Genomic DNA, 26325 nt, shown 5'->3' with positions numbered 1-26325 from the left:
GGCAGCCATGACCTCCTGGGCTCAAGTGATCTGCCCACCTCAGCCTCTCAAAGTGCTGGTATTACAAATAGCTTGAGCCACCATGGATGTGTGGTTTTTTTGTTGGTGGTGGTGGTGGTGGTTTACTTCACTGAGAAGAAGGAAGTTACAATTTTTGGTATAGTTTCTCCTTCCCTCATTCCCTTCTTCCTTGCCCTCTTCTCTCCCTCTTTCCTGTCTCCCTCTCTTCTTTCCTTTCTTCTGTATTTTCTCTTAAATGGAGTAATTTTGATCCCCATGTTGGCAAAGGATTCATAAAGGGAAGAATCTTTTACATCCACTTTTTAGTATGCATGATTAACAGAAAAAGCAAAATAATTTAAGAAAAATCTGCATATTGAGGTTCTTACAGAAAAAAATGGGAGTGGATATTTGGCAATTGTGTTTGTATGTAGATCAATATATATCTCCTATTTGGACAATATGATGTGGTTTATTATACAGATTTATAAATTCCTTTAGTATTTATGTCCTGTGAAATCATTCATTTCCTACTTACGTACTAGGCACTGGAGAATAATAAAACATACATGGGACCTGTGTAATTAGTAGGCATTATAGTCTAACAAGAGAAGGCATATAATTAAATAATCATACATATTTTTATAATTTCTGATTCGTGATCTATAGGAAACATTATAGGCTGCTATGATGACATTATAGAGTTTAATCTGGAAGAAATCTTTCTTATGAAAGTAAAAATTGAACTTCAGTTCTAAAAGACAAGTGTGGCTTTAGTAGTTGAGAACAGATGAGAACATTCCAGTCAGAGGGAACACTGTATGCCAACCCTGTAAAGCCAAAGGAATAATATCATTGAGGAACCAAAGAAGTCCTAGAATATACTGCAGGAGGAAAAGAGTGTGGAGAAGATACTGGAGAGATGAGATTTGTTATACTAGGAACGATTGAAAGCCAATGAAGGATTTTCTGCAGCAAGGTGACATGATCAGATTTGCGTTTTTGAAAGATCAGTGACTTCAGGATGGATAACTACTTGGTGGACAAGAATGGATATGGGAAATCTGTGACAAGGCTGTTGTGCTCTCTGTGAACAGGATAACAACTTGAAACTAGTCATAGCTGATAAGAGCAATAGGACTTGATTGTGGATTAAGTATGGATGATGAGAGTGGGCTGATTTGATTATTGCAGAGATGTCCTAGATTGGTTTTTTGCTTCTATAATTGGATGGATGATGGTGCCATTCAGTGACAGGAAACACTGAAAAGGTCATATTTGGAGGGGAAGGTTATGAGTTTAGTTTGAAATATCTTTGAGACTTGCCTCCATATAACTTCCCATTTTTCCTAGGATAAAGATATAAATCTTTACCATGACTTACAAGACTGATCCCATCTGTATGTTTATTCTCATTTTGTCCCACATTCTCCATTGTTCTCTGTGCCTAGTCACCTACCTTCTTCAGTTTCTTCTATCCTTCCTGCTTCCTCTTTGTAGGTGCTGTTGTCTCTCCCTGGAATCTCCTTCAGCGTTCTCTGCACCTAACACCTCATCATTCATATCTCACTTCAGTCATCACTTCTTCAAGGAAATGTTGGGATATATTCGTCAGTAGGAAAATGTGTGATACATGATAACATACTTTATGATAAATATTGCATATATATAATGTACATAAAATGTATACAGATTTAACTCATGGATTCTTATTTAAAATTCATTGGGCTATAAATCATTACTGTGATAATTGATTTTGGTATTCAAATTGTCTAAGATTTGACTAATAGGATCCCCTTCAGGCTGTCTTCTGTGATCTTTTGGTATTTCTTTGTCGTTTTTTGAGCCCTTCCTTACTAAACACACCAAAATGTTTCCAGATGTATCTTGTGTTTTTCCAGCCCAACCCTGAGTCAGCTATTTCTTTAAGGAGCTTTGATCCCTTTTAGAAGGGAATGGTATTGAGAAACCAAGGTCTGGGAACTAGATGTGCTCATTGCTACTATGGTGTTTTTGCTTCTAGTCTCTCAAATAATTCAGAAATTACTTAGGCTATTCCTTCCCACTTCTCAGCTTCCCCATTAAATTATGTTACTCATTTGAAGTATCGTTAGATTTGTTTTTTTCTATTTGTATTTCATTTTAAGTCCCCCCCCATCTTTGTTGACCTAGTTTTTGGGTGTGTAAGACAACATGGTCTTCAAAGTGAGGATGAAACAGATACTCATTCTATCTACCCATCCCTTCTAACTGTTCTTGCCTTCCCATTTCTGTCCCATATTTTTTAAAATTTCCTTTTTTTAAAACAAAAGGTGACATACTGTAGACATTTTTCTACAGTTGCTTTTTTCATGTAAAAATTTATCCCAGGAGTCACTTCTTAACAGTTCATAGAGAACTTCTTGACTTTTAAAAGTAACTGCATAGTACTTCACTGTGTGTGTGCCATAACTCATTCAGCCACTCTCCTATCCTGTGTGTCGGCTCTTAGATCATTCCATATTTAGCAATTATAAGCAATAAATAATCTTGTAGATATGCTTTTGTCTCGCTGGTGGAATCACTTGAGGATAAATTCCTAAAAGTGGCATTGCTGGGTCAAAGTTAAGTACATATGTAGTTTCGTTAGGTATTGCCTAATTCTCCATCAGGAAAGTTGTACCAGTTTCTGTTTCTGCTAGCAGTGTGTGAGTGTACCTCTTTCTCAGATGCTGCTTCAATAAACTATTTTGACATACTTTTTAATTTTTACCAATCTAATAGGAAATGGTATCTTGGTGTAATTTTAAGATGCATTTTTGAGTTGGGTTAATCTTATGTTTATATGGTTATTTATTGTATATGGAGTTTTGTCTGCCATTATATCCCCTAACTGGTTGTTGTTTGAGTATATAAAGGCTATTGATTTCCATGTGTTAATTATGTATTCTTCCTTCCCGAACCTTTTTTTTTTTTTTTTTTTTTGAGACGGAGTTTTGCTCTTATTGCCCAGGCTGGAGTGCAGTGGTGTGATCTCGGTTCACCGCAACGTTTGCCTCCCAGGTTCAAGCAATTCTCCTGCCTCAGCCTCCCGAGTAGCTGTGATACATGGATGTGCCACCACGCCCGGCTAATTTTGTATTTTTAGTAGAGATGGAGTTTCTCCATGTTGGTCAGGCTGGTCTCGACCTCCCGACCTCAGGTGATCTGCCAGCCTCGGCCTCCCAAAGTGTTGGGATTATAGGCATGAGCCACTGCACCTGGCCCTGAATTTCTTTATTATTTGACTTAGTTTTATAATTGAGTCTCCGGACTTTTCTTGATATACTGTTAAATTTCCATATAGAAATTTTTCAGTCTTATGCCTCTAATTGATTTCACTTGTCTAATTATGTTGGCTAATCCCCCACGCCCCACCTCAATTTATTGTTAAACAATAATAGAGATAGTAGGCATTTTTTCCTTATTCTTTATCATATTGGAAGTACTTCCGTCTTTATGCTATTGGAAATACTTATTTTATACTGTACTTCTATTTTTATACCAGTTTCTGGTTTTATACTCAGTTAAATTTATTTAATCAAATAACAAAGTATGAAAGATTAGTGTAAGTAATTATATGTCAATAAACCTAATGATTAAAAAGAATCTATCTCTGCTACTTCTGAGTTTGGAGGAGGATGGTGGCCACCCGATCTTGAATCTCCCCACTGTCCCTCCCCTCTGTTCCAAACAATAAAAAAGGGGAGAGCAAGTAAAATCACACTTGGCCCTGCATTTCACAATACTAGGAGACAGAGAATATCATGGCCTTCACATTACAGGTAAGTTCAGAAATAAACTAAATTCCCATAAAGGTTCTATTGCTGTAAGTCTGTGGATGCCAAGAACAAGTGTAGGAGAGACTTAAAAAGAGTCCCTGAGAACAAGTAGAGTGGTTCAGAGTACTTAGACAAAGCACAAACAGAATAGTCTCCTTACCCCCAGAAAGAGAAGCTCCAATACAAAGTATAAAATACTGAACACAGGTTTGGACATACTAGACCATATCACCAGCTCTTAAAAGAGTGCAGGACGAGGAATCGAAGCTTCAGAGAAGCATTGCTCGGTTTCCCTTGGAGATAGGCCACTGAAGGGAAAAAAGGGTATATGAGGGAAAAGGTAAGGTTCTAATGGAAACAAAAGAGAAAGAAGATATATCAACCCCACCTTCCACCAATGCTATTCATAAATGAAACTGCCCAGAAAAAGGGAACTGTCAGAAAAGGGCACTCTCAAACTAGGAACCCTGTTCACAAAATGAAGAGGAATAGAAAAAAGCAGATCACACCTATATAAAAACTACTGCAAAAACAGCTGAAAATGCAATTCAGAGTTAAAATGCTGATACAAAGTTGACAAAACTGTAACACCTTGCTTCATACTGGATTAAATATCCTCAGTCAGCATTTAGGAATAATGAAAAAAGCAGCTTGAATCAGAAATTTGAAAATAAGAAATGGACAAAAAAGAAACAGGGAAATGAGTGTTAATTGAATCCAGAAAAGACAAATTCAAAATTGTATTACAAATGAAAACTAAATTTGTCCAAGGGACAATAAATTTGTATAAAAATTTATTAAGGGGCATTAAAAGCAGGGAGGGAAACCCCAGAGAATGAAAATGAGCTAAAAAAAAAAAAAAGTTAAAAGGTTTAGAGAAAAAAATGATTGAATTGGAAAGCAGGCAGAGGAGGTCCAACATAAAACTACTTGGAGACCCTCAAGAAAATCAGAACAGCTGACTGGAACAAATATCTAAAATTAGAATCCAAGAAAACTTTCTGGAAAGAAAAGAAACCTTGAATTTACATATTGAAAGGGCCTACAAGGTACCAGGGAAGATTGACCCAGAACAGTCCAAGAAGTATCCTAGTAAAATTATTATACTTTAAGCATTGAAAAACAAAGAACGTAACCTACAAAGACATGTAAGTTAGACTGGCCATGCTTTTCACAAATAATGTACAAAGCAAGGCAACAGTAGAGTGACATTTCAGGAATCTTAATGAGTGTAAACCATAAACCAAAGAGATTATATCCAATCATTTGTCCTTCAAGAATCAATCAAAGTTAAAGAAAAACAGTTTGAATGTCCAAAAACTCAGAGAATACTGTGCACATGTGCCCTTTCTGGTGAATCTACTATAGGGAGAGCTAGGGAACCATGGGTGAGTAGGGAAACTGCTAATGGATGGGTGGAGATTTTGTACATGTAGAGCTAACACCAAAACTAGGATGTAGAGTTTTGCTATATTAGTCATAGTTTGATCAGAGAAGCACAACAACTGGGTATAATAATGAAAGAACTAACACATAATTCATTATAGGTAGTTGACCTTACGTTATTGTGGAGCTACATGGCTAACTAGTATATGTGAGGCTGTTCCTTCTTTGTGCTCCTACAACCTACCTGAGTTTGCTAACTTTTCACAGTCTTCAAGCAGAGGTGTGTGTGCATATGTTCTTGTGCTTTGGTTTGGAATTGAAGTTGTAATTATTGGCAAATTATATCTCCTGATGGCAGGTCAGGCAGTTGAGAAGGAAAGATGGATATAAAGTAGCAGAGAACAAGAGCAAACCAGAAAGAACCTGCAAACATGAACTAGAACTCAGAAGGATAAACTGAAACCCATGTAAGCTTCAGTTTAGATGATGAAGTGGAGCAAAACACTCATCTGGCCCAGAAATTGGAGATGCGGAAGGAGGAGATCTACAACCCTTATATTCTTACTGCTTTCATTTGCCTCGCATATCTTTTTCTACCCGTTTATTTTTAGCCTTTCTGATTCACATTTTCTTAGATGTGTCTTTTATATAAAGAACTTATCCAAATCTTTTTCTTTTAATAATGAGTTAAGCCCATTGGTATTTATTCATATGACTGGTAATGTACAAGTATTATGTGTATTTGGTTATATTTGTTGTGTTTATCAACATGATGCACTTTCTTTGCTGTTTTATTTTCCTAATCTCTTCTGATATTTGTAAATGTTTACATTTATCTTTTATTAATCTTTGTACTTACAACTTTAAAAAATAATAATAGCAAAATTTGTTGAAATTTTACTCTACACTAGGTACTATGTTAAATGCCTTACACAGATTATCTCTTTTAATCCACCTGACTTATAAGGCATTTACTGTTATTTTCCTCGTTTTGCAAATGAGAAAACAGATGAACAGGTTAAGTAACTTGCCCAAGGTAACAGGTGTGCAGTCCTTCCCACTCCTCCCCACCACCTTTACCCACATTCCCCAGGCAACCATTCCTCACTGCATCTTTTTTCCCAGCTGCTTTCAAGGGATGTGTGTGTGTGTGTGTGTGTGTGTGTGTGTGTGTGTGTAGCCTTTGGTTTTCAGCAGTTTGTTTATGATGTGTCTAGACATGGTTTTAATGTATTTTGTGTGTGCTGAGCTTGAATTCTCTAAATTTATATATTTAATCAAATTTTGAAAGTTTGGGCATTATTCAGTTATTTTTTTCTGCCCCAATCTATTTATTCACTTTTTCTGGGATTCCAGTTATACTTATTTAGATCTTTTGAAACTGTTCCACAGGTCCCTGAGGTTCTGTTTATTTTTTTTTCAATCTTCTTTCTCTCTGTGTTCTTTAGATTGGATTAATTTCTGTTGAGCTGTCTTCAGGTTCATTAACCTTTTCTTTGTTATGTCCTTTTTGCCAATGAGATCGTCCAGTGAACTTGTGGTATTTTTCAGTTCTAACATTTTTAGTTATTTTTTATAATTTCCATTTCTCTGTTTATATTTCCTATCTTTTTACTTCATTTGTGTTTTTCTTTACCTCATGGAGCATAGTTATCTAGTTGCTTGAAAGTCTTTGGTAAGTCGAACATCTGCTTTATCTTGGCATCAATATCTGTTGATTTTTTTTTTCCCTTGATAATTTACCATATTTCCTTGTTCTTTTTGAATGTCAGGTAATTTTGAATTGTATCCTCGACGTTGTAATATATGATATGTGAACTCTGGGTTCTCTTATAGTCCTGTAGGGAATATTGGTAGCTTTATTTTAGTAGGCATTCAACCTTCTTAATTCAAATTATAACTTCTGTCTCATCTTCCATCAGCTCTCTCTCCTTCTGTAAACCCAGTTATTCAGTTCTCAGCTCCCCAAGCATTTGCTACACTTTTAAAAATCTGTTGCATGTACTGTAGTTTAGAGGTTAAACTAACACTTGTGAGTGTTCATACTCAGAAATAAGGAGCCGCCTTCCCCAGCTCTTCCCCTCAGGGTTTCTCCCACACTGTCCAGGTTATGTGGTTTCTTGGGCCAGAGTTGCAGTGGGGTTTCTATTGGAGTTTTGGCTCCCCATACAGCTCCAAAACTGACCCACTCTCAGGGGAAAGCTAGAAAAGGATGGGAAAAGAAAATAAAATTGGCAGCTCATTCTTCTGTCATTTGATCTTCTGTCATTTGCTTTTCTGAGTTTTGGCCCTCCTGTACAATCTACCTGGTCGTGTTTACTTTTCTCTATCTTCAAGCAGGGTGTGTCTTCAAGCATGCGCGTTTGTGTTTTGATTCGGAATTAATAGTTGTAATAGAAGTATGAGCTGCTGGGAAATTATACCTCCTGATTCGTGTGGTTTTATTCATCTTGCAGGTTTGAGTAGTTTTTGGTGGATGTGTTGGGAGATTTGAACGTACTTAGCTGTTATTATCTCTACTACTTTGGTAGTTGATATTGAATTTTTTCACTGAATCCAGCCTAACACTTCTTTTTGTTTGTTTGTTTGTTTGTTTTTTGGTACTAACTTCTTGAAATAATGTATTGATTAGATAAGAGAAGTATGTTGTTTTCAGCAATTGTGTCTACAGAAAGGCTTGTTCTAAGAACCATAGAATAGGAATTTTAAATAAAAGCCTTATAAGGAAACATCTTGCTTATATTTATTCTGTTAATCTGTAATCTAAAGTTAGATAAAAAAATATAAGAGAGTGATATAACAATAAATACCTCCCAAAAGCAGGCATAGTCAACTCTGAATTTCAAAGGGGCTTATTATAGGTGGAAAAAATTTTAACATTTAATAAGAAAATAAAGATAATTTTTATAGCATTATCTAAATAAAAGAAAAAAAGTTTTAATCCTGCAATAGCCATATGAATTTGATCATGTGTGTTTTTATGTAGTAATCAAGATTGTTATGATATTTAAATTTGTTAGTTTTTTATATGTATGTTAAAATGCAGTTGAAGATCAGCGTAGTTCTACTTTTTGTTTTTTTTTAATCTACGGACTTAATATTTGTGACCCAAAACCTAATGTGTGGATGATGATATTCAAACTTAAATATTTAATAACATTTAACATAAATTTTTTCCTTTCAGATGGTCTTCTCATTATTGGTGTTCACTCGGCTAAGTTTCCAAATGAAAAAGTCCTGGATAACATTAAGAATGCTGTTCTTCGATACAACATCACCCACCCTATGGTTAATGATACAGATGCCAGCCTTTGGCAAGAACTAGAAGTTTCCTGCTGGCCAACTCTAGTCATACTTGGACCTCGCGGAAACATGTTGTTTTCTTTGATTGGAGAGGGACACAAAGATAAATTATTTTTATATACTTCAATTGCTTTAAAGTATTACAAAGACAGGGGGCAGATCAGAGATAATAAAATTGGAATAAAACTCTATAAAGATTCTTTGCCACCTTCACCATTGCTATTTCCTGGCAAAGTAACGGTAGACCAAGTTACTAATAGATTGGTAATAGCAGACACTGGACATCATAGAATTTTGGTCGTTTGGAAGAATGGACAAATTCAATATAGCATTGGAGGTAAAGCTTGCTTCTGATTATGATATATAATGTGTTTTACAGTAAAAAAATAGTTGAAGGTAAATATAAAAGTTGAAATGTCTAAATGAAAACTAATTATAGAAAAGTGATATACACTGACTTAATTTCCTAACAAAAATTTTTTGTTAATTAATGTGTGATGTCTGAATTAACCTCTTCTCACTCCCTCATAAAACAAACAAAAACGCTGAAAAAGCTCCAGGTCAAAAAGAGGACATAGTTTAGCTTTTAGGTATATTCGTATATTCTATCCTTTTTTTTTTTTTAAACTGCTGTACTTACTGTTTCTTATGAAAACATATGTTTTGGATTGCAGACATTTTAAGTAGAAGTATTATGTTTCACTTTCCAACAAAATATAGCCATATCTTTTTAAAGATCATGTCAGTGCCCCATGAACTTGAGAAGTAGTTTATAAAATAAATAAGCTAGAATTTGTGCATAATTTTACTTTTCTCTCCTTTCTTCCATAAGAACTTGAACATGTTTCTGGATCTATTTCCAGAATAGAAATAGGTGTAGCAGAGTATAAGTATCATGCAAGCATAGATCATTTTGTTCTATAGCTGCCTGGTCTTAGATCTAAAACTACCTCTTGGTTACATCTACATAATTAATAAACTCTACTTGAGTACATTCTTATTAATCTTGCTTATCTAAACTGAGCTGACATCTGACAACATGTTAGTCAAAGACAAAAGTAATTCATCTCTTTGCAGTCAATCCTGCTTAGTAATATATGCAGCATTAGTACATAAAGTAGGAATGTCTGAATTCCTAATATAAAAAAGCTAGTTGTGGTCCTATGCCCTGATGTTATTCTTAATATACCAAGATACAGTATGTGTTGTGTTTTGTGGTGTTTGTTTTGTTTTGGCTACTTGGTATTTTGATTTATGACAGGCAGTTATGAGAATTGAATTGTTACTGAAAAAGTGTCTTTTGTAGCAGTTTGAATTTAAGTGGTTTTAAAGTGTTTAATAGATTCTGTGATTTTCAAAATAGTGTAGGTGAATATTCTTTGTTAAAAGAGAAACCAGCAGCAAGCTACACTACCCAAACATATTTCTAGAAATACTGTTATATTTTGATATAGTTATTCTTTAATTTTTAAAAAAGAATTCTTTGGTCCGATACACTCGGTAAACACTAGTTTAATGTTATCTAACAGATTTTTATTGGTGATGGTATCATAATATTTCTCAAATTTTTTACTCTCCTAATTTTCCTCATGAGAGGGGGTATAGTACACAATATTTTCCAATCTCATGTAACCACAGAACTCTCCCTTTTTTTTCAGGGAACTCTTATCAATAACAACAATAATAGTATTATTAACAATTGTAGTTACAGCAGACACTATATGTCTGGCATTATTCGAAACATTTTACTTATATGAACTCATTTTTGCCTGCACAATGCTATGAGTTAGGCAATTAGTTCCATTTTACAGAAGAAAAACTGAGACACAAAGAACTTCCCCAAATCACCAGCTAGAAAGAGACAGACCTGGGATTTAGACAGGGTCTGTTGGGCTCTTGAGTTCGTTTTCTTTTTTTTTTTTTTTTTTTGGGAAGGAGTCTCGCTCTTTCACCCAGGCTGGAGTGCAGTGGCGCGATCTTGGCTCACTGCAGGCTCCGCCCCACGGGGTTCACGCCATTCTCCTGCCTCAGCCCCCCGCGTAGCTGGGACTACAGGCACCGGCCACCTCGCCCGGCTAATTTTTTGTATTTTTAGTAGAGACGGGGTTTCACCGTATTAGCCAGGATGGTCTCGATCTCCTGACCTCGTGATCCGCCCGCCTCGGCCTCCCAAAGTGCTGGGATTACAGGCATGAGCCACCGCGCCCGGCCTGTTTTCTTTTTTTTTTTAAGATGGAGTCTCGCTCTGTCGCCCAGGCTGGAGTACAGTGGCATGATCTCGGCTCACTGCAACCTCCACCGCCCGGGTTCAAGCAGTTCTCCTGCCTCAGCCTTCCAAGTAGCTGGGATTATAGGTGCCTGCCACCATGCCTGGCTAATTTTTTGTATTTTTAGTAGAGATGGGGTTTCATTGTTTTGGCCAGGCTGGTCTTGAACCCTTACAGGCGTGAACCACTGTGTCAGGCCTTGAGTTTGTTTTCTAGCCACACCGTTACACTACCTTTTTATGGTTGCCTAGGACAATGGAGTTCCACAAAGCCTCGAATGGCTTGTCTGCTGGCCACGGAAATAACAGTACATTTTATTGTGTTATATTCTCCACCCTTGAAACTCTACATGAATTGTAAAAACTGAGAAGTGGACTAGAGTCACTCTCTCTTACAGTGTGTATGATATATCGTAGGACTTTGTGACAAAGTGAAATAGTAGATAAGAAGGATTCTTAATCTGGGGTCCTTGGACTCCTAAGAAAGGCTTCAGTGGTCCTCAGGATCTAGAATTGTTTGCAACAATTTGGCCATGTATATTTGTCTAGGGAAAGGGCTCATAATTTTCATTGTATTATCCGAGGAGCATATCTTTCAAAATTGTTAAAAATTGTTCATCTGTTGAACAATTGGAGTTATTTTTAAATCTTTGTAGTCTAGGTAATGGATAATTAGAATGCTTTTAAAATTATTTTCTTCGCTATATGCTACTATGCTTAAGTGCACTAGTAATTATACTATGAGCCCTGTCATTAGCAAAACTCACTCTTAAGAAAAATGTTCCTTGGGGAACATTTTAGTTTTTAGAGGGACATACCATGTTTTTATATTAAAATCCCAGCATTAAATACAAGTTTTTTTTGTTTTGTTTTGTTTTACCTTGAGATCACTTCTTAAGTGGGAAATTTTATCTTATTTTAGGACCCAACCCTGGAAGAAAAGATGGAATATTTTCAGAATCAACTTTTAATTCTCCACAGGGTGTAGCCATAATGAATAATATCATATATGTGGCAGACACTGAAAACCACCTTATAAGAAAGGTAATTTTCATTTTAAATTTGTTTTAATACTTATAATCAGAAAAAGGAAATGTATTTGCTACATTAAATATTTGAAGTTAAAGCGTGATGCTTACGTATGTCAATGTCCTTGTTCTGCTTTTCTTGAGGTACTCACTTTAGTTTTATTCTCAAGTATCCTGTTTCTGTTTGTGTCAGTATGTAGTTGCCACAAAAGAAAACCCCATTCAGTTCTTTTTTTAACCCTTGTTTCAAAGCTGTATCCCTAATCACTCAAAAGCTCCTCATTTTGAAGTATTTTCCTAACCACTAGTTTACAATGATCCTTTGTCCTTTTTCAGTTGAATTTTCTCAAACTAGAAAAAAAATCATACCACTCCTGCTTCTCTTCAACTCTTATGCTTTGGCAGGAAATACTGATTAGCCAATTCATCTTAAAACTTGTTTTATTTTATTATGTGTTCTTATTTCTAAAAAGTCAGCTAATACATAAAGGTAAAAAAAAAGTTCGCTGACCATCAATTCCAGTTTCCCAGAGGTAACCATCCACTGTTAAAGTGTGTGTCTTTTTGGAAATTTTCTACTCTTATAAATTGATATTAAAAAGCCTATTTGTAGAGAATTTTTTATAACAAATGTAATGATACTATGCGTACATAATGTTTTGCAGGTTTTTCTAACTTTTTTTTTTTTGCGTATTGGTCACCTGAATGATATGACTATATCACATTCCATTGTAGATGTACTCAGTTATTTCAAACATTTCCTACTGATGGTTGTTTTGGCTAAACCATTGGTCTTTAAGTTGCCATGTGTTTGGAAAATAAGTAACCAAGTTCATCATACTCATCCTGTCTAAATACATTGTTCAGATACTTCCTTGTTTTTCTCACTGTTTCTTTCAGTAATGACATTTATCCTCATTTATTTGACAATATTATCACCTATATACACATAGCAGAAAAAAATACATATAATATATAATAATATCCACTGTACTGTAAGTCTCCCTGAGGGCTAGAAATATGTTTTGTCTACTACTGAATCCTAGCACCTAGAAAAGACCTGGCCTATGGTAGGTGTGCAGCACATATTTGTTGGATGAATTTATGAGCAAATAATACTGTTTCATGAAGCACTTTTGAAAGTGTGTATTCCTCTTAGTATAAAAGTGTTACATGAAAAACAGATTTTGTGGGTTAATACATTAAAGCAGATGTGTTTTTTAAAGTCTTGCAGACTTTCTTCTTCCAGACTTAAATATGCCAATGTATTGTTGAGTGCATTAATGGGGGGATATCTATGCAGCATTTCTAAACTTATTTGACCAGAGAACCCTTTATAAGCAGAGCTGCTCATAGGACTAATGTTTCCATGGTGTATATTTTAGGGAAAAGTGGTTTTTTTATTACTAAATTCTTAATGATTAATATTTCTTTATCATTATCTTTTTGGGGTCGTATGCCTCTATAATTCATCAAAGGGGCTAGACCTCTAATGGTGTATTGAATTAGTAAAATAGCCAGCCTGCAACATTCAGGGAGTCCTTGTCCTTCTTTTTTAATTGTATGTCATTTCTCTTGCTTTACAACTTAATGGGTTTTGGAGTATTGACCATGTGCTCCATTTCAAATATTTATGCATGTAAGTAGCATAATCACAACAAATTTAGGTTACCTGAAATTGTTCTATATTCTGTGACTTAATATGGTGTCTGCAGAAATGGAAAGTAGAATTTTTTCCTTTTAAAAATACAAGAATATTTATTGTGTTTTATTTTTGTTTAAGACCTCATTTGTAGAGGATTGAGTTGATTATACTTCTACATTCATGGCTCACAAACATTGTTTCATGCAGACCCTTCTCATTTAGAATAATTTATTTAAATTAGAAATTCTCCTACTTCCCCATAACCCCCACTCTCACTTCCCTTACATTAACATACCTATAAGCAGCCATTGTGATATGTTTAATGCATATGTTTTTATTTGTATGTGATCTTGTAAAACATAATGTTTTGTGTATATTTTTTAATTACTTTATTGTGCTATATTTTATGTATCATAAAGTTAACCCATTTCAAATCTACAATTCATTAGTTTTTAGTAAATTTAACAGGTTTTGCAACTGTAAGTACGTTGTTTTTAAAACATTTCATCCCCCAAGTGAGAACCCACATGACTACTTACAGATAGTCCCTGTCCCCTCCCATCCCTAGGCAACCATTAATTTACTTCCTGTCTCTATAAATTTGCCTATTCCAAACATTTTATTAAATAGAATTATATATATTTTCTTGTATTTGGCTTCTTTCATTTCGCATAATGAAAAGTTCATGTGTGAAGTAGCATTTCAGTAGTTCATTCCTCTGTATTGCTGGATAGTATTCTGTTGTGTGAATATGTGACATTTTATCCACCAATTCACCATTGATATTTAGATTGTTTTTTGGCTATTTTGTATAGTTTGTTATTTTGGGCTGTTATGAATAATCTTGCTGTGAGCATTGATACACAAGTTTTACATGGACATACATTTTCATTTGTCATGGGTAGATACCTAGAACTGGTATCGTAGAGTTACATGTTTTATGTTTAATTTTTTGAGAGCTGCTGAATTATTTTCCATAGCAGTTGCACCATCTTACCTTCCCACTCGAAGTATATGTGGGTCCCAGTTTTCTACGTGTTCATTGTCACTTGTTATTTTTCATTTTTTAAAAATTCTAGCCATCCTACTGGATATGAAGTGGCATCTCATTGTGGTTTTGATATGCATTTCCCTCATGACTAATGATGTCAAGCACCTTTTCCTGTGCCTATGGGCCATTTTGATATCTTTGAGAAGTGTCTTAAGATTCTTTGCCGGCCGGGCGCGGTGGCTCACGCTTGTAATCCCAGCACTTTGGGAGGCCGAGACGGGTGGATCACGAGGTCAGGAGATCGAGACCACGGTGAAACCCCGTCTCTACTAAAAATACAAAAAAATTAGCCGGGCGTGGTGGCGGGCGCCTGTAGTCCCAGCTACTCGGAGAGACTGAGGCAGGAGAATGGCGTGAACCCGGGAGGCGGAGCTTGCAGTGAGCCTAGATCGCGCCACTGCACTCCAGCCTGGGCGACAGAGCGAGACTCTGTCTCAAAAAAAAAAAAAAAAAAAAAAAAAGATTCTTTGCCAAATTTTTAACTGGGTTGTCTTTTCTATAATAGAGTTGTAAGAATCCTTTGTATATTCTAGGTACAAGTTCTTTATCAGATACATGATTTGCAAATGATTTTTCACATTTTTCTGCTTGCCTTTATACTTAGTTAATCATGTTCTTTGATGCATAGAAGTTTTAAATTTTGATGATGACTGATTTGTCCATTTTTTCCTTTTGTTGCTTATGTTTTTGTTGTCGTAAGAATCCATTGCTAAATCCAAGGTCACAATTATTTACCCCTGTGTTTTATTCTAAAAGTCTTTTAGTTATGGCTCTTATAATTAGGTCTTTGATCCATTTTGAGTTGATTTTTGTATATGGTGTGAAGTAGGGATTCAACTTCATTCTTTTACATGTGGATATACAGTTACCCCAGAAACATTTGTCCAAAAGACTGTTCTTTCTCCGTTGAAAAGCCGTAGCAGCCTTGTTAAAAATTAGTTGATCATAGATGTATGGACAGGTCTATTCCATTGATCTCTCTGTCTGTCTTTATGCCAGTACCTTACTGTTTTGATAGTTGTAGCTTTTAATAACGTTTGAAATTGGGAAGTATAAGTCCTCCCACTTTCTTCTTTTTCAAGATTATTTTGGCTATCCTAGGTCCCTTGCAATTTGGTAAGAATTTTAGGACCAGCTTGTCCATTTCTGCCAAAATCTTTTGATTGTTTCTTATGTAAACATATTGTCTGCAAAAACAAATTCCCTTTTGATTTTTAAACTTCCTGTTTCCTTTTATTACATTGCTGGCCAGTACCTCTCTTGCTTTTAAGCATTAGCAATGATGGTGGGTATCTTATCATGCTTATAATCTTAAAGGGAATACAGGTAAATTTTCTCCAGAAGTTTAATATTTGCTGTAGCTTTGAGGAATAAGATATCTATGAAGTAAGGAATATTTCTGTCTATTGATAGCTGGATAAAATATGCAATAAAGCAATTAAGTGAAATATTGAATATCATCTAAGTGGTAGGTATATGAATGTTTGTTACAAAAATCTTTTAACTTTCCTGTGTGTTTGAAAATTTTCCCAATACATTGTTGGGGAGAGGGTCTCAGGAGATGAAAGCAGAACATATTTTCCCAGTAGAATACATTAGTTTTTCAGTTTATGAAGTAAAGTCGATAAAGTGTCATGGAACTGCCTGGGTTCAGGTCCCAGATTCTTGACTCACTAACTGTGGGACATTGAAAAAGTTACTTAACGATCTGTGTTTTAGTTTTCTCTAAAATATTAAAATCGTCGCATAGTTATGAGCATGGCTGGATGGCTGGTTGGCTTGCTCACTATTGGATCAGTGCTTGGCACATATAAGTTTTAATGTGTGTCTGTTACTAGCTGAGCACAACTGAAATATGTGCATTTAATTTTTAGAAACATGTATTTTGCTACATTGTGTTTTAAAATTTCATTTTAAAATTTTTGTTTAGTTAAGATGAGGTCAATGCCAGATCTGCTGGAGTCATGATGGGAGACGGGGATAAGAGGGGAAAAGTGGAGGAATGGACAGGTGGGGATATGAAATGGACTGATTATGTACATTTGAATAAGAAGTTCATTCTATAATTGATTGGCCTTTTTTTAAAATAAAACTTTGTACTGCACATACACTCTGAATGTTCTATTGACTATTGAAAATCTTTACACAGCAAAAGACAAAAGCAAAAGTAACATTCATTGCATAAAACCATCCTTTGAATTTCTATAGATTGACTTAGAAGCTGAGAAGGTGAGCACTGTAGCTGGCATTGGAATTCAAGGTACAGATAAAGAAGGTGGAGCAAAAGGAGAAAAACAACCCATTAGTTCCCCTTGGGATGTAGTTTTTGGAACATCAGGTATGTGAACTTTTGATATTAAATGTAAAAGTAAATTCTACTTCATATAAGATTTAAAAATATTCTTGAGGTGGTCATTTGGATTCCATTGCTAGTTACTTTATTTTATACTTTTATACCTATGCCTTGGAGTTTGTTAATTGTGTAAAAACAAAGCTAGCAGTAATATAGATATATATACTAGAGTATGTATTATATATAATATTACATATTTTATCTATAAGATAGACTGTGTGTTACTCTAAAGAATTATGTATTAGATGCACCCTCCAATTAATGTAGTTCTGAATTTCTTATATTGAAAGTATTATACTGTCAGAACTTCAAAAGATTATTCATGAACAGTAATCAATAATAAAAATAAATTTATTCATAAATAAGGAACTTACAGTGTCGTTATATACTCTAGTTTGAAAAAGAAATCAGAGGCAGCTCTTTTGCTTTAGATTTAAAAAATTTATATTAAAGTATGATAGCTTCTTTAAACTTTTGCCCTACTGAATTGTGTAGACATTGATAATGAATGAAACTTAATGTTATCTTTATTATCTATATTAATTGACTAAAAGAAATCCAGGAGTACTCTTATTAGTATTCTTATTTTTTATTGGCTCTCAGTGATACTGAGATGGTCATCTACATGTCTAAAATTGGATAGATGAGTAAACAAAGTTAGAATACGTTGAAAATGGAATTTTGGACTAAATGGTTGGTGCTGTCTTCATAAAGAGTGTATAAGTACCAGCTTAGTTGAAAGGCTTTACATTTGAGGTAATTTTCTTTTATGATGCCAATTTAATTACGATTCAAACACCCTACTTTTTTGTTATTAACTTTTATGAAGCACTTAATATTCATCAAATAAATGAGTGAACTTCTAGTACTACCCGCCCTTAACACTTAAGTATTTTGTGTAGGTTATTTTTGAGAATTCTATTTATGGAATTGTATGTAGTAAACATTTATAATTTGTTTCGTAGCTCACCAAGGGGGATGGTATAGTAGGAGCAGTGCATCCGACTAAAGGGATACTTCATATGTAGAGAATTTTGAAATATTAATACAGTGAACTAAAACTCAGTCTCCGTTTTATTACCATGCATTAGCAATTCTAAATAATTTCAGTGCTAAATCTTCACCAGTACTTTTCACTTTTACCTCCCTGCCTTATTTGCACTACTTTTGATTATTTTTACTGAATCATATTTTAGCATGATGTTATTTATTACAAGAGCTGTTCTGTAGTGCAAGTAAACAGACTACAGCTACATCTAGCAGCATGGACAAATATAACAAGGGATATTTTGAGTGATAAAGTTACAGAATATGTACAATATAATTTCTTTGTATGTAGAAATCTACAATATGATTTCTTTTATAGCAAGTACAATAGCATTTAATACAAGCATTGGGAGATCCATTCAGACATAATAAAGTTAAAAAGTAAGAAGAATGATAAATGCACATTTTTATACTAGTGGTTCCTTATGGGAAGAGGAGCAATTAGGTAAGAAAAAGAAATAAAAGGCATCCATATGGGAAAAGAAAAGTGAAATTGTCTCTATTTGCTGATGACATGATTTTATGTATAGAAAATCCTTATGACTCCACCAAAAGACTATTAGAGTTGATAAATTTTGTAAAGTTGAAGATTACAAAATCAACATACAAAAATTAATAGTGTTTCTATATACTAACAGTGAACTATCCCAAAAGGAAATTATGGAAACAATTTCATTGACAGTAGCATTTAAAAAAGTAAAATATTTAAGAGTAAATTTAACCAAGGAGGTGGAAAGATCTGTACACAGAAAACTATAAATCATTGATGAAACAATTTGAAGACGGCAATAAATGGAGAGATACTTCATGTTCATGGATTGGAAGAATTAATATTGTTAAAATGTTCATACTACCCAAAGCATTATACCAATTCAGTGTAATTTCTATCAAAACTGTGTTGTCATTTTTCTTAGAAATAGAAAAAAACTGTCTTAAAATATGTATAGAACTAGAAAAGATCCTGAATAGCCAAAACAGTCTTGAGCAGAAAGAACAAAGCTGGAGGCATCACACTTCCTGATTTCAAGCTATGAAGCTATTGTAATCGAAATGGCATGGTACTGTTATAAAGACACACGTATCAACCAATATAACAGGATAGAAAACCCGGAAATAAACCCAAGTATTTACAGTCAAATGATTTTCAACAAAAGTGCCAAGAACACACAATGAGGAAAGGATAATTCCTTCCATAAATGATGTTGGGAAAACAGAATATCCACATGCAGACAAATGAAATTGGACCATATCATATACAAAAACCAACTCAAAATAGATTAAAGACTCACAAGGCCTGAAACGGTAAAGCTACAAGAAGAAAGGAAAAGCTCCACAGCATTGATCTGGGCAATGAATTATTTCTTGGATAGGACTCCAAAAAACACAGGCAACAAAAGCAAAAATAGACCAATGGGATTGCATCAAACTAAATAGCTCTATACAGCAAAGAAAACAGTTAACAGAATGAAGAGACAACCTATGGGTTGGGAGAAAATATCTGCAAAGCATATAACCGATAAAGGGCTAATGTCCAAAATATGTAAGGAACTCAATATCAAGAAAACAACCTGACTAAAATATAGGGAAAGAGTCTCACAAACATTTCTCAAAAGAGATATGAATAGTAAGCAGATATATGAGAAAATATTCATCATCTCTAATCATCAAGGAAATGAGAATTAAAGCAATGATGCAATATTACCTCACACCTGTTAGAATGAGTTTATCAAAAAGACAAATGATAAATGTTGATGTGGATGCAGAAAAAAGAGGACCTTTGTACACTGTTGGGATTATAAATTAATACATTTTGGAAAATAGTATGGAGGTGCCTGAAAAAATGAAAAATAGAATATTTATATGATCCAGTAGTCCGACTTAACAAAGGCATTTAAATTGCTGTGTCATAGAGATATTTGCACTCCCATATTTATTTCAGCGTTATTCACAATTGCTAAGATATGGAGGCAACCCAAGTGTTCATCAGTGGATGAATGGATAAAGAAAATGTATATCTAAGACTGGGCATGGTGGCCCACGCCTGTAATCCCAGCACTTTGGGAGGCTGAGGCAGGCAGATCACCTGAGGTCAGGAGTTCAAGACCAGCCTGGCCAACATGGTGAAGCCCCGTCTATACAAGAATACAAAAATTAGCCAGGTGTGATAGTAGATGCCTATAAAAATCCTAGCTACTTGGGAGGCTGAGGTGGGAGAATCACTTGAACCCAGGAGGCAGAGGTTGCAGTGAGCCAAGATCACACCACTACACTCCAGCCTGGGCAACAGAGCAAGACTCCGTCTCTGAAAAAAACAAAAAGAAAATGTATATCTACACACTGGAATACTATACAGCTTTAAATACTGTCATTCATGACAACATGGATGGAAGCAGAGTACATTATGCTAAGTGAAATAAGCCAAACACAGACAGACAGATACTGTATGATCTTACTTGTGGAATCCAAAAACGTCAGTCTTAGGCCAGGCATGATGGCTCATGCCTATAATCCCAGCACTTTGGGAGGCTAAGGTGAGAGGATTTCTTAAGGCTAGGAGTTTGAGACCAGTCTGGTCAACATAGCAAGACACTATTTCTACAAAAGAAATTTTAAAATAAAAAATAAATTTAAAAAAATTGTAAGAAAATCTCAGAAAAAGAACATAGGAAGGTGGTTGCTAGAGGCTAGGAATAAGGGAAGGTATGGGGAAAGGGAAGAGGTTGATCCAAGGGTACAAAGTTTCAGTTGGAGGAATAAGTTTTAGAGATAATTGTGCACTGCATGGTGACTGACTTGTAGTTATTAATATGTATTTCACAGCTGCTAAGATACTTAACATTCGCACCACACAGAAAAAAATGTTGGTAAGGTCATAGATATATTATTTAGCTTGATTGAATCTTTCTACAGTGTACGCATAGATCAAAACATGACATTGTACCCCACGAATGTACACAATTATTATTGGTCAATTAAAAATTTGAAAAAAGAGATGTAGGAAAGGGACTAGAAATATCTCATTATTTTAAATCTACATGTAGTATGTAAATGCATGTGTTTATGTATTTTAAATAGTGTCTGAATATTTAACCTAACTACGCTGTACAGTTATAAAAATAATATAAAGTGACTTTTACAAAGTTACGTTTTATCTGTGTTCGTTTTTTAATTGTCATTCTTAATATGGTCAGAACATCATGCACCAAAAATAATTACTACACTAAGTTCATTTTTTCAGCAGATACATTGTAATGTTTCTAAAATGTGTGTCAGGTCTGTGTTGACTCCATTTGTACCAGACAACAACCTGAAAGACGTTTAGCATAAAGGTTGAAACTCCTTTCAGTATCTTTTTTTTTTTTTTTTTTTTTGAGACTGAGGCTTGCCATATCACCTAGGCTGGAGTGCAGTGGCGTGATCTCGGCTCACTGCAACCTCTGCCTCTCAGGTTCAAGCAATTCTCCTGCCTCAGACTCCCGAGTAGCTGAGATTACAGGTGTGCACCACCATGCCTGGCTAATTTTTGTATTTTTAGTAGAGATGGGGTTTCACCATGTTGGCCAGGCTGTTCTCTAACTCCTGACCTTGAGTGATCCGCCCGCCTTGGCCTCCCAAAGTGCTGGGATTACAGGTATGAGCCACTGCACCCAGCCAAAACCCCTATCAGTATCTAAGTACTTTAAGACTTTACCTGATTTTGAGTCATTTGTAGAAAGGATAATGTGCCAGAATCCCATTAACCTTTCTTGGCCCTTTAATCAACATTTTTCCCTGGATAGAAGTTTAGCCATTCTTCTACAACCTTTAATGGTTGAAATCCAACTATTTAGTATGCTAATCTGATAATCTACAGTGTTCGTATTTATGTGCTTCAACAAATGCTTCTCTGACTCCCATTATTAATATGATATAAAATACCATGAAAATATTTTTGCTTTAAAAAAATCAGATGACACAGGGAGTTTTGAAAGAATAAATTTGATGCAGTATGACTAATACATTTTTATTTTGTTAAAATAAGAAGTTATATCTTTATGTCTAAAATTTGAGAGAAGATTCTTATACTGCCTTATCACATTGACTTGGTGTTGAGTTTTTTTTAGGTTAAGTAGGTATAATTTATATAAAGTAAAATTTACCCTTATTAGGTATGTAATTCTATGAAATTTGACAAATATGTGCAGTCTTGTAACTTTTACCACAGTCAAGAAACAGAATATTTTCATCCCGAAAAGTTATTTCATAGCCTGTTGTTGACTCTCCCCCGACCATCATCACACTCACCCCAGCAACTGGCAGTAGTGATCTCTTTCCTGTTCTCTGTCATCTTTCATGTCTGGCTTCTTCCATTTAGCATAATGTTTTTGAGATTCATCCCTGTGGTTCCATGTATCAGTAATTTGTTCTCTTTTATCAATGAGTAGTAGTTCGTTGTATGGCTGTACCACAGTTTGTTTATTCATTCACCAGTTGATAGACTTTTGAAGGTATTTCTAGTTTTCAGTGGCTATAGAAAACCTCCATAAACATTTGTGCACAGTTTTTGTTTTGTGGTAATATGCATTCACTTCTTTTGGGCAAATGCCTAAAAATGAGATTACTGGGTCATATGGTAAGTGAATGTGTACAAGAAACTGCCAGACTGTTTTCCACAGTGGCTGTTTTCTTAAAGTCCCAAATGTCTGTTGGGAGTCATTGCTTCTGCCTGAAGAACTTCTTATGACACAGGTCTGCTGGCAGTGATTTCTCTTGCCTTTATTCTGGTCTGAAAAAGTATGTAGCTTTCATTTTTGAAAATTATTTTTATTGCATATGTGAATCTGGATTAACATTTTTTCTTTTAATATTTTAGAGATATTACTGCATTGCCTTTTGACTTACATAGTTTTCCACAAGACATCTGTTTTAATATTATCTCTTGTTCTTTATATGTAAAGTGTATTTTTTTCTCTGGTTGCTTTCAAGATTCTATCTTTGGTTTTCAGCAGTTTGATATATCTAAGAATTATCCTGCTTGGAGTTCTTAAATCTGTGGTTTGATGTTCATTATTTTCAAGAAATTCTCACTCGTTATCTCTTCAGATATTTTTTTCTGCCCCTTTCCGTCTTTCTCTTTCTGGGACTTCAGTTACTCATGTTAGATTTCTTCTTAATATTATATTCAATAACTCTTGCATATTGTGTTCTTTTTATTCATTCTTCTTTTTTTTCTTTTTGTACTGGTAATTTCTACCAATTAATCTTCAGTCATTCTTCAGCTGTGTCTAGTCAACTGATGAGCCTGTTGTATAGTCCATTCTCATACTGCTATAAAGATACTACCTGAGACTAGGTAGTTTATAAAGAAAGGAGATTTAATTAACTCACAGTTCCACATGGCTGGGGAGGCCTCAGGAAACTTAAAATCACAGCAGAAGGTGAGGAGGAAACAAAGCACATCTTACTTAGCAGGCAGCCAAGAGAGAGTATCAAGGGGGAAGTGCCAGACACTTAACCAAGCAACCACATCTTGTAAGAACTCATTCACTGTCATGAGAACAGCATGAGGGAAACTACCCTCATGATCCAATCACTTTCCACGAGGTCCCTCCCTCGACATGTGGGGATTACAATTCAGATTACAATTCGAGATGAGATTTGGGTGGGAACACGGCCAAACAATATCATTTGTAGAAGGAATTTTTCATCTCTAATATTATGCCTTTTTAATATAGCATTTGCATTTCTTACAGATTCATCTCTGCTGAAATTCCTTATCCATTTAGGTGTGTTGACCACCTTTTTCTCTAGGTTCTTTAACATACTATGCATAGTTATTTCAAAGTCTGTATTAGATAGTTCCAAATTTGGGGACTATCCTCGAGTCTGTTTCTGATCATTCCTTTGTTACTCAGAAGTGGGTAATGTTTTCGCTTTTATGTGTGTCTTCTCATGATTTATTATATGTCAGTCATCTTGTATAAAACAATAGAGGCTGAGATAAATAGTACTTATGTTATAATTATGAAAGATTGAGTCAATTTGGTCAGGAGCTGAGCTGGGCTTTGGTTTTATTATTGCTATGTCAGTGCACCATATGTTTTAAATTCCTCTAACTGGGCAGCTGTTGCCTTCTGATTTTGCCTCAGTACATGGGCCAAGATTAGCTGGAGGATTTTCTCAGTGTTAGTCCTCTGCCCTCAGCTCTCAGTCATCCCTGTACAACGAAGCCACGTGGTGGTTCCCTCTCTCCACTCTTGCAGCCGTCCCAGGGATAGACTGCTACTAGTTGTTATTCTGCCCCAGGCTTGTGTTGTGGATGGGGATGTTCTCTGTTGTTCAGACTCAGCCTTGGGAAGGCCCTGAGTGCCTAGGCCTTGAGGAAAGGATGTAGGGAGCTTTTTCATTGTTGCTGTTCCTCTCTCTGGCAGCCAGACTCTGTCTTGTGTCTGTGATTGGTTTGGAGAGCCTCCTGTTTCTCCCCTAGCAGAATGAGAACTCTGCTTGGTTTCAGTAGGGCATTTTTCATCTACCTTTTCCACAGCTGTAACTGGTATTTTCCTGTGCTCTGTGCAAAGTGACAGGCTTTGCTGCCCTTCCCTAATGACTTAAGACTTTGATTCCTAAGAGGTTTAGAGACTTTGTAGAAACAAATCTGTGTAGAAGCACTGATGGAAAATTTCACAGATGCTGTTAGGAAGGTTCTAGTCATAGGTACTTAAAATGACAGAATTTTTTTAAAGCCGGATTTCAGGTAATTTTCATGTTGACATTTCTTTTGTTGATTTTATTTCTGTTTTCTAAAAATATGTCTAATCTCTACTGATAATTATGAGTGAGTTTTGCCTTTAAAAATATTCTCAGAACCTTTTCAGCCTCTGTCATTGTTGTTTTAAAAAATTTTTAATTTGTGATTGTTGAAAGTCAGTAATATTAAGTGCACTCTTTTTTGTAATTTTACCTTTTATTTTAGATTGGGAGGTATGTGTGCAGGTTTGTTGTGTAGGTCTAAGTATACTCTTGATTTAAAATGGAAATGTTCATGATTACCACATTCTTGTTAGAGGAAACAAATCTAATACCCATACTCAGTGATGGAACTGTGTGCTTTGGAGACCACACTCCAGGATGAACAGTTGTAAATTGTTAATATGACTCTTGTTACTTTGATAGACATTATAAATGCTAGCCCACTTTTTTTGTTTTTTAACTTTCATTTTGTACAAAAACAAACTCTTCAGTGCTCAGGGTAAAAATTTCTGGAGAAGTGGTCTAGCACGGTGGCTATGAGCAGGGACTCTGAAGCCAGAACAGCTAGGTTTGCAGCTCCACATCTTAGTAGTTGTGTGACTTTGGACAAGTTTCATAGCCTCTTTATACCTCAACTTTCCCATCTAAATTGATGATACAAATAGTACCTACCTGAAAGGCTTACCATGAGGATAAGAATTAATATATGTAAAGCACTTAGAACAGTGTCTGGTGCATAGAAAGCATAATATAATATACGTGTTTGCTATTATCACTGTTTTCTATAAGATAAGAATTTTGTCATAAAGTGTCACGAACAGATGCTGATGATCTGAACCAAACAGGAAATGGGAAGACAAGGGACTAGAAAATAACTTTAAAGACATTATCCAACCATAGACCATTCCCAGGGGTACAGGGAGAGAAAGGCAGATAGGTAAACCTCACTCTGCGTCCTGGAGTAGGAGGCTGTGGGTACATTTAATCAGATCCCTGTTTCTGATCACAGACAGAAATGCACTTGAGTACTTGTTACCAGAGCTAAGTCCATGGATCAGAGGCAGAAGGGAGGGTGAAAAAGGGACAAGCAGAGAACTGAACCAAATAGTTCCTTCATTCTCATCAGAACATTCATAATCTAGAGTCAGATTCACTAATGAATCATTTTCCAAGTTTAGCTGGGTGAATTTCAGCAAATTATTTAGCCTCTTTGAAGCTGGCTTTTTATAAAATGAAGATGATGATAATAAGACTTGTTGAGGTTGTTGAACTGAAGGAAATAATTCATGTAAAATGATTAGCTCGGTGCCATCAACACAGAAAGTGACCTGGGTGATGATTATCATTATCCTCGTAAGTTGGTATCTAGAATTCCAAACACCTGAACTCTGACCTGACACTGCTGCTGCTTCTCTACTTTTTCTCCTTCCTCGGGCATCTGAAGGAAATAAGTACACAGAGACCAAAACTAAACCAATGCCCATACTTTATCTATCACTGGGAAGCTTTTGCCTTATTATAGTAAGCCCCAGCTGAGCTAGACCGACCTGTTTGGAGAACTAGATAACAAAGTTAAATTCGATCTTTCACTCAGCTATGCACCAACATAGCTCTCCTTTGCCAAGACAGAGGCTCTAAAAGCAAGCTAAGAAAAGCAAATGTTTTTGTTCCTAAAGCTTAGAGCTAAATTTGCCTAACTCACCCTTCTGAGATTTTC

At 35.4% G+C, this 26325-nt stretch overlaps 1 protein-coding gene across 3 annotated transcripts in view; it reads left to right on the top strand.

The window, feature by feature from the left end:
• The window catches only part of NHLRC2 (NHL repeat containing 2), a 55368-nt gene that overhangs the window by 13436 nt on the left and 15607 nt on the right, over positions 1 to 26325 (top strand). For all 3 annotated transcript variants that reach the window (XM_055248649.2, XM_055248666.2, XM_055248657.2), the window contains exons 3-5: positions 8371 to 8826; positions 11678 to 11799; positions 16688 to 16817. In XM_055248649.2, coding sequence (XP_055104624.2) covers positions 8371 to 8826; positions 11678 to 11799; positions 16688 to 16817 — 708 coding nt within the window. The remainder of the gene's footprint in view (positions 1 to 8370; positions 8827 to 11677; positions 11800 to 16687; positions 16818 to 26325) is intronic.

The sequence above is a fragment of the Symphalangus syndactylus genome, chromosome 2 (genome assembly GCF_028878055.3).
Source record: "Symphalangus syndactylus isolate Jambi chromosome 2, NHGRI_mSymSyn1-v2.1_pri, whole genome shotgun sequence".
Taxonomy (NCBI): Eukaryota; Metazoa; Chordata; class Mammalia; order Primates; family Hylobatidae; genus Symphalangus; species Symphalangus syndactylus.
This window is presented reverse-complemented; position numbering and strand designations above follow the sequence as displayed.